General features: G+C 48.5%; 1 protein-coding gene across 1 annotated transcript in view; it reads left to right on the forward strand.

Annotated features, from left to right (window-relative positions):
* Nucleotides 1–8,903, forward strand: part of LOC119458425 (uncharacterized) — a 129,676-nt gene that overhangs the window by 53,004 nt on the left and 67,769 nt on the right. Inside the window, exons 12-14 of the mRNA XM_049670856.1 lie at nt 6,718–6,776; nt 6,835–6,990; nt 8,457–8,684. Of these exons, the coding sequence (XP_049526813.1) occupies nt 6,718–6,776; nt 6,835–6,990; nt 8,457–8,684 (443 nt within the window). The remainder of the gene's footprint in view (nt 1–6,717; nt 6,777–6,834; nt 6,991–8,456; nt 8,685–8,903) is intronic.

Below are 8,903 nucleotides of genomic sequence, written 5' to 3' on the forward strand. Positions count from 1 at the left end.
TTCGTTCGTCTTCCGAGAGGTGACGCGGCAACAATTGCGCGCTCGCTAAATGATGATTCCACCATTGTCATGTCATCGGGTATATAAGTGTGATGGCCTAGGGGTTTGAAATCAGTCACGACTCTAAATTGTTGCAGAACTAGGATTTCGAGCTGAACTCGCGCAAAGTGTTTGCCTCTCACGCCTCTGCCATTGTATTTCCGTCGCCGAAGGCCGCTCTTCGCAACAGCGCTCTCGGCCCGCGGCGGACCCAAAAATAGTCGTGCGCGAAGCTGCAGTGGGAGGGAAGGTTCGGGCCGAATCATGCCTCGCTTGCGCGACGACGAAGTCGCGTGATCAAAAAGAGAAGCTAGCTTGCCTTGTGGCGACGACACTGCGGTCGTGTAAAGGAAAATTGCGGAGGGAGAACAGACGGGGACGAGGCCTCCATTCGACGGTGGTGCGTGACCCGCGGCTGTTGTTCTTGCCTCTTCGGCATTGCTTGCTTTTCTTTGTATCGTGGTTTGCATACGCTCGTTGTATCCGCGGCAGCATGCGTTTGATGCAACGCGACGTTTCTAAAGCGTCTGCGCAGAGCGGCTTTTATTAGTTCCGAAACGGGGTATAAGGACGGCTGTAGTCCATATTCAAGCAACGACCGCACAGAAACCGACGAATAACAGGGGACAGCACAGACTTCTAACCAAAGGCTTATTTTCGTTTTCGCACAATTGTTAATCATAATTCTCATGATTGTTTCCACGTTTCTTCCACTTGACGGTCATGCGTTTATGAATATGTTTAGTTGGTAGTCGGCGCTTTTTGTGTTCGTCCCCTGTTATTCGCCCTTCTGCGCCGTCGTTGCTCGAGCTTTAACCATGCGCAGAAGGCATTGCGGGGTTCCGTCGCTCTCTGCCCTACTCGGCGATCCTGAGTCGGTAAATCGCAGGTTCAAGGTTCTTGAGCCGAGCGAGTGAATCAGATTGACTATGTACGTCAGATTGACAAGTCTCGGGCAAGGTGGTAATTAATGGCATAGCGCAGAAAGCGGGGACACAGACAACACACACTTCCAACGTCTGTTGGGGAAGCAAGGACTATATATACGCGAAGCGTGCGCAGAAAGAGGAGGTAACAAACAAAAGCGTCTTATCAACACAACAGAATGGATGACCCACTTGCCACGTGTTAACAATTCACAAGGCGCACGTGGCAAACCTTTAGAAACTGATTTAGGTACGTAATCTCACTTGGTGAGCGCAATAGACTGGGAACTAACGCTCAAACTGTCAGTCTTTCTAATAATGTTTGTTTCAGCGCCGTGTGTGCTCGTTTTGGCGAGATTGAGTCCGAGTTTCTTTCTTTCTAACCTCTGTCCTTATCCGCAAGCCATCTGAGCTGCTTCAGAATAACCGGGCGTTATTTGACTTGACTGACAGCAGCAGTTCAGTCAACTGTCATCGCGGTCACTGCAGTCAGTACATGTCGTCCTGCATGTTGCCTCAACGTTACCTATTGCTGAAGCCCGCGTTTGGAATGGGACCCGATGGTCTATAACATTTCCAGCCGGCCCCAAACCGTCGAAAGAACTCTTTAAAAATATAAAATATTCACACCTCTTTAAAAAATCTAAAAAAAAATCATACCGTCTGAGACCCGAGCATTTACTACATGTATTTCAATGCGGCAATTTGAGTTGCAACCGAGCTACAGGTTTCCGTTCAGCGCCTTTGCATACCGCTGTCTTAGGTCATAGCAAGTGATTTGAAACCAACGTTTTGTAAAACGTGACCTTTATTCCACCAGGGATTGCGCAAGGTCTCCGCTGCCTGTCGAACCCCCCCCCCCCCCCTCCCAAGAAAGATAATAATGAAGTAATAAGAAATAAAAAAAAACGCATCATAATGCCCGCTAATTATTCACCCCTGAAGAATAAAGAGCTGGTGTGGCTCCCAAACGTCGGGTTTCTTACAACAAACTTTGGTTGCAGTTCTTTTCCAGTCGTTAATTCAGTTAGTGTCCCCAACCAGGCAGATCTCTGCCGAATGTTTAGCTTTGAAGCTTTATATTTACACGTCACACTGGGCCTCTTTAGATGCTCCAACTGTCTAACATGCAATTTACATAACTGCAACATCTGTTTTGGTACAGAGTTACGGATTTCTGACTGCGTGCTTAAATTGTTTGAATCTTACCGATTTCTGCCAATTTTTGTAGCGAGAGCTATAAATATGATCGTAGAGACAACCAAGCTAAACAATAAGATTAACCGTACCTCTCGCTACGCACACCCAGGCATAACTGAGTTAAGCCACAGCCAATTTTTGTAAAAAAACATTCCATCCCGTAAACTCAAATCGATCCAGGGGTTGTCTCATACGTAAAAGCGCTTGTGCGTTTTACATGTATTTGAATAGACGGCACTGCTATATGGCAAAAGCGCAATTTGCTAATGCAGCTTGACGTCCCTCGGTATATAGATGAGGCCTCCTTGCATTGGCGTCGCAGCTGCAGCGAGCCGAGCGCGCTCTTCCTTTATTCTTCTCGCAGCAGCAATGAGTCACGCGCAGCGGCATGCGTTTCTGCACGCATTGTTTTATTGCGTTTCGGCCGTCGCGTGCCACGTATGACGCGCCGTTTTCTCGCTGAAAAAAAAAAAAAAATGCGGTCAGCGTGATCTGCAGGGGCTTGTATAATGCGCAGCGTGGGATGCGAGAAATGATGCTGTAGCGCCGTGGGCCATCGTGCGTATATACCCTTGTCGAGCGAGGCATTTCGAATGCACCTCTAGCTGCTTTAAGGATACGCATTATTTAGTTGGGCGCCCTGGAAAAGGTATATTGTGCGTTTGGTTGTATTCGTGTTTAGTTTCTTTCAGGAATGCGGTGCTGAATTGTTGCATTTCTGTGTCGTTTTTCTTAGCTTGTGCTTCATTTCCTATACACTGCAATATTGCCGCGTGTATTTCTGCAACGTGAGGCATGCAGCGTAGAAGTGGTACAATTCTAATTACTGGAGGGAGCCTAGAGTATATACAGTAATTCAACGGGAGCTGCAAGCGGGGCAGTACATGGAATTGCCAAAACGTCTTCCTTATGGCTTCGTGAACTCGTAATTTTCAGCAAAGTACTGCGTAATAAATAATTAAATAAAGACCTCTATAGCGATATTGAAACCATTGCGCCACGGGCGCATGCATCGAAACGCCCTAATGAATTTCTCGCGGTGAGAGGCTTGGCGCATTTCCATTTGGCCACCTCGACAAGCTGAACCGTTGCGATTTGTGGAGATCAATTGTGCGTGTTCGCAGAGTATTCTGCGCTTAGAAAAGTATAGATTGCTCTAAAAATTATGAAGGCAGATAAAGCGTAGAATAAACAAAGCCGCAAGAACGTCTGAATCCACAAGCACGAAGATCAGACAAATCCATGTGCTATACCCATCATTCCCATGGTGGCGCAGCGCCAGAGTTCCCTCTAGTAGTTATTGTGTGAAACATCCAGTACTCCTCCCGACTGTATTGCTGGGAGCAAATGTTGGCCCAGTAGCGCACCCAGGATCTCTGTCAAGTGGGGAGAAGCAAGCACTTTGCATAATATGCAATTCCTTGTTTTAGCCAGATGGATCCAACAGCAAATAAAATGCCTAATAATTTTAATTAACCCAAAGATGATGACGATGTTTATTTCTTCAGCGTTTTACTCAAAGTAATTTAAGAGTGAATGAATAAACACAAGACGGTGATAGGGTGTTTCTGTTAATCGGGAAAATTCGACCTCAAGCCACCTCCTGAATTGCAATGACAATGTGAACAGAGCACTGAACGTACACGTTGGACTGGTGGGGCTGGACGCGTGGGGTGGGGGGGCTACAACACCCGAAACATCCCCCCACCGGTCGGTGCGCCACTGTAAAGGCCTTTTGAGATGGCGATGCCTGTCTACCTAAAATCGGCACAGCTGAACCCTAGATCCGATAACGATATCAGCAAAAGCCTAAAAAAAGTATGCAGAACGGCACTGTTGCCCTGAGAGCAGCAGAAGGGTTGGTGCGCCTTAAACGATGCAACAACGAAAGAAGGATGGCAACACCGCCACTTTGAAGTTCTCACACCAGACAGGGCCGGTATTTTGTAGCGATGCCTTATGACTTAATTCTATACTAGTCTTATCATCCACCGCTCACGGACGGCTGATCCCGTTGATAACGCGAGCGAACCGTCGCTCTGACCACTGACAAAGCGCGAAAAGGCATTAGCACCGTAAAGGCATCGTTACAAAATACCGACCTAGCTACCGGTGACGTCATAGATTATGACGGCGTCTGCACCTGCCAGGATAACTTTCTGTTGTCGTTAAAATCGGCTAATTTGCATTTTAAGGGAGCCAAACACTGAACTTGGCAACTTTCGAGAACTTCTACTGCGAAACACGAAGGACCCACAGTACGAGAAATTACTTCAGCGTGCTGGGGTTTCGTCGCGACATGAAAAAAAGAAAAAGAAAAAAAAAACATTTGGCTTTCATTTTCTCTTCTAATAATCGACCTCCTACTGCGAAATTAACGAAAATGTAGTTTTGAAAGAACACTTTATCAGTCGAAGCTGATAAAGTGTTTCTCTTTAAGCGCGGTCCACGGGCGCGTTCCACCCCCATCGGAACGCGGCCGGCACCCGCGACCGTGTGCTCAGCAGCACAGCCACCGTCTGCTACACGTGAACGGCGTTGGCAGAGATGCGGGCTACGTTTGCGAGAGAGGTGCGACGCGATCTAGACGTCAGCGGATGTTTTGTTGTCTTTGGCGAGCAGTCAACTCTCGTTGCCGAGGGTGGCCGCCATTCGGAGCAGGAAGACGACAGCGCCGTCACTGCGCGATCGAGACAGGCCTGGGAGGGCAGCAACCGCTGCGCGACCTCTCCGGGCCGAGCGGTTCGCGGCGGAGCAACGCACCTTCGGGGAGGTTTCCCGAGCGTTTGCAGCACAGCAAAACCAAAGCGATGGGAACGAACGCCGCGCGCACGCGGAACACAAACCCACTGTACGCCCGTCTGTGTACGGTGGGAGGAGGGAGCCCAGGTGCGCGGCGCACGAGTGCCGTGTGACACTCTCCTCCTCTCCAGCAACTCCTCTCCTTCCTGGTGGCGTTTTGACGGCTCCCCACGCCGACGGCGGCTTCCTGCGGCGCGCTCTTCGCGTCTGGCATCGACGACGCGGACGGCCTCGTTTTTCCGCCTTCAACGACGACGTCTGGCCGACTGACGGTGTCTTCTCCCCGTGCGCGAGGCCTGGCGCGAGGCGCTTCAGACCGCAGTTTCGGGTTCGTGCGGTCGACCGACGTGGCTGGAAACTACACACGCAACCCGTGGTGTCGAGTGGTCAGTATATTCCCAGTGGCTGCGAGTTGCCTCGGTGAAATCGCGAGCGGGACGACAAGGAAAACGCCGGCTGCGATCGATAGCCCGGAGCGAGAGGCAAGTGTGGCCCGGAAGTTTGGCCAGGGAGCGGAAAGTGGCGTTATCACGACGCGCGGCGTTCGTTTCGAACTGCGGCGCTACGATACCACGGCGTAGGCCTCTGTTGTAAGAGACGCTTACGGCGTTGCACTTTTCTCTTCAATATCTTCCTTTAAAAGGTCACATACTCTGTTGTACGCTTTCGAGAGATATATGGTTTTTGTTTGCGGGTAGCTAGCAAGATCCACATTCAACAGCCTTTTCTATGAAAATGTGAGGTAGGACTTGAAGGAACTTCAAAGTCTTGGTGCACATACATTTTTATGTACTAGCTGATGTTGACCTTTGAAGAAAGCAAAACAAGAAAATAATGAGCCATTTCACTCTGTGAAGGTGGATGACCGGCAAAGCTGTTTAGCACACGACCGCATATAGTCCGGACTATATGCGGCCTCCCCATTGCAACAGAAGGGAAGTGAAATTCAAAATGGAGAACGACACTTGTCTTTCTCGTTTGTTTATATACCTCCACCACGGGAGAGCGGAAGGAAAGGAAACTAGATATGCAAGAGCTTGGCACGCAGACAAAGAGAGGGCGGTGCGAACGTAGACATGGCCGATGCAGGCTGCACAGCAGCAAATTTTTGAGAAACCTCTATTATCTACTTGGGAGTGTACTCATTTGAAAATGGTGCCTATTGATAACTAATGGCGTTTTTCACTGGTCGATCTGGAGCAAGATTTCTTGCTCCACGGCTGCGAATCGAATTTCACTGGTCGATCTGGAGCGGGTTCGCGCTTTTCACTGGTCGTTTCGGATCAACTCGCTCCGCGCCGGATCGCTCTCACTTGCCTCCGCTGCCGAGGCGCGGATTCGGGCGGAAATAGGACGAAAGGATACGTCACTTCCGCTCGGTGGGGGACGGCGATCTTGGGGGCCATATAAACATGCAGAGCGGAAGTTGATTTTTGTGATGTGTGTGCGCAGAACTTCCGGTACGATCCAGCGCGGAGCATTTTCGCTCTCCGCTGGCAGATTAGGGTTGGTGAATTGCGAGCGCTCGCTCCAGGATTTCGGCGGCCGCTCCAGATCGACCAGTGAAAAACGTCATAATCTACTCAAAATACATATCGAGGGACGCCGACGAGCCAGCTGTGGAAGGCAGTGGCACGAGTGCATTCATGCGGGACCTGCGATTTTGCTTACCCACACGAAAAATCCACGGAACCCTAGCCATAAACAGCTTCACTGTAAAAAGAAAACCATCGTCACCTTCTGGTTGCAGAGCTCATCAGTCAGTGGGAGGCCCTGGTGAGGGAACTGCAGGACGCCAGCAGCGGCCATGTTCGAGTTTGGGTCGACAAGTGACGAGAAGGCCATGCCGAAAGGTGCGTCGAGCCAGGCCGACGTGCTCCAGAGCATTCACACGCTTCGCGAAGAGCTGAGCAACCTTACCGCGCTCGTCAACCGCCCTCACCCAATGGCGATGCCCGAGGGAGACTGTGCCATGCCGCTGTATGACTTCCAGGCTGTCGAACGGAGAGCACAGGAACTCAAGGTAAGGGGGGTTGCTGTGCTTGTCTTGCGCCCCTTCATTAGAGCATTGTTTACCCTACTTCTCCGGGGATTGCATTGTTGGCGGATGGCTCTAACACAATGGAGGAGAACAAGGAGAGTGCAGCACATACGCAGAGGAGGAGGGCGTGATTGGCTGGAACATTTGATGATGTCATGCACATCGGAGGGGGCCATGGTCCAAAGAAAATATGAGGAACACAGCAGGGTAGCCGGAAAGCAACCACTGAATTTGACAATCATGTACCGATAGTTCCTGCTGAAGTTTTGTTTATTTGTTTTTACGTAATGCAGCCCTACAAAGGATGATAAAAGGAGTAGGAACAATAGGGAACTTACTCAGAATAATACATAACAGCAAGAATGTAAAAAAGAACGGAAACAATATAATATTAGAACATGACATAACAGTATCAAGTATGGGGGAAAAAAATTTTTACGAGGAAGTGAGAATGCACACAGTGCACAGGGGCATTTTTTTTTTCTTCCTAGTGTTGATCTACCAAGGCTCTGTGGCACGCTTTTGAGCTTAGAGGGTATCAGACAACCCTAGCTGTATGGCTCGTATTCTTAATTAGTTACTTTCGGAGATGCTTTTACTTTCGCATTATGTGCCGTCCCTAATTGCTCATCCATCCCCTTATTCTTCTTGCTATAGATGTTTGTTTTCATTTAGCTTTATGAATTTTTTTTTCGAACAGATTTATAGTAAATTTAAGTAACATTAGTAAGGACCTGAGTAATTAGTCACATTCATGCAGCTGGTTGCTTCAAGAGTGAGCCATATTGTATACCCTTCTGAAGAACTGCTGTTTGACAAACTGCAAGATGTTTTCACTAAAACAGAAATTCTTGAAAGTTTCTTTCATGAAGCATCACTGTTGCATGTCACACGAGAAGCTGTGCATATTTTCTAACCAAAAAGCTGTTATTAATTGAACAAAAAAGCCATTGATTAGAATAACCACACACCAAAGCTCAGGCGCTGCTGTTGTCAGCATCTCTTTGTGATCTCCTTGGGCATGCAATGTAGAAAAGTGTCTGCTACTTGCTGGCTAGCTTTTGGCAAACAACTGAGCCACAAGTTGCAGCAACTCTTGTGTGCGGGATAAAGGAACGTACTTTCGAACGGAAGACAGGAGACACCAGACACTTTGTTTTCTTCCTGTTCTGCTTGTCTCACTCTAAAATGCTGTTCTTCTTCACCAATCAATAATGTACCAACCATTCGAGTCATTAGCACACTTGTTAGGTACATCTTTCTTGTGCAGTTTTCTCATAAGGCAAACAGCTATTTAATCACTCGGCCTATTGTCACACGATACATCAGACAGCAGGGGTGCTGTCCTGTGCAGAAACCCTCCTGATATAACTATTCTGCAGGCATTGTACAACAGCCCGAGTTATGTTTTTTTTTTGTGTGTGTGTGGTGTGTGTGTGTGGGTGCAGGTGGCGCTGGCTTCACTGCACGATATCCGCGACGCCCTGTTGGAAGTGAAAGTGAAAGCCCACCGGCTTGTGCTAGCGGCTGCGGTGAAGATTTTGATTTGGCCATTGAAGCACATCCAGGCCCTGTACTGCCAGTGGGATGACGCCTACGAACAGTTGAGTGTTGCAGCACCTTTTGTTTGTGCCACCATGCACACACACAAGGAAGAAGTGCTTTGTGCCAGTACTGTGAGTCTAATGCTTCTGAACAGACTCGAGCTAAAGCTGAGTAGCGAGCGTTTACGACCTTCTATGTACCTGACAATATGTTAGCGGGAAATTCACCAGGCTAAGGCAGTCACATTGAGTCAACACCCTCGATATGGATGTAACGAAGTACATCTAAAACTTTTATCGCGATATCAGCACCTAAATAATATTTTTTTATAACTAAGTTCACTATAGAAA

Source organism: Dermacentor silvarum, chromosome 7 (genome assembly GCF_013339745.2).
Source record: "Dermacentor silvarum isolate Dsil-2018 chromosome 7, BIME_Dsil_1.4, whole genome shotgun sequence".
In the NCBI taxonomy this organism is placed as follows: Eukaryota; Metazoa; Arthropoda; class Arachnida; order Ixodida; family Ixodidae; genus Dermacentor; species Dermacentor silvarum.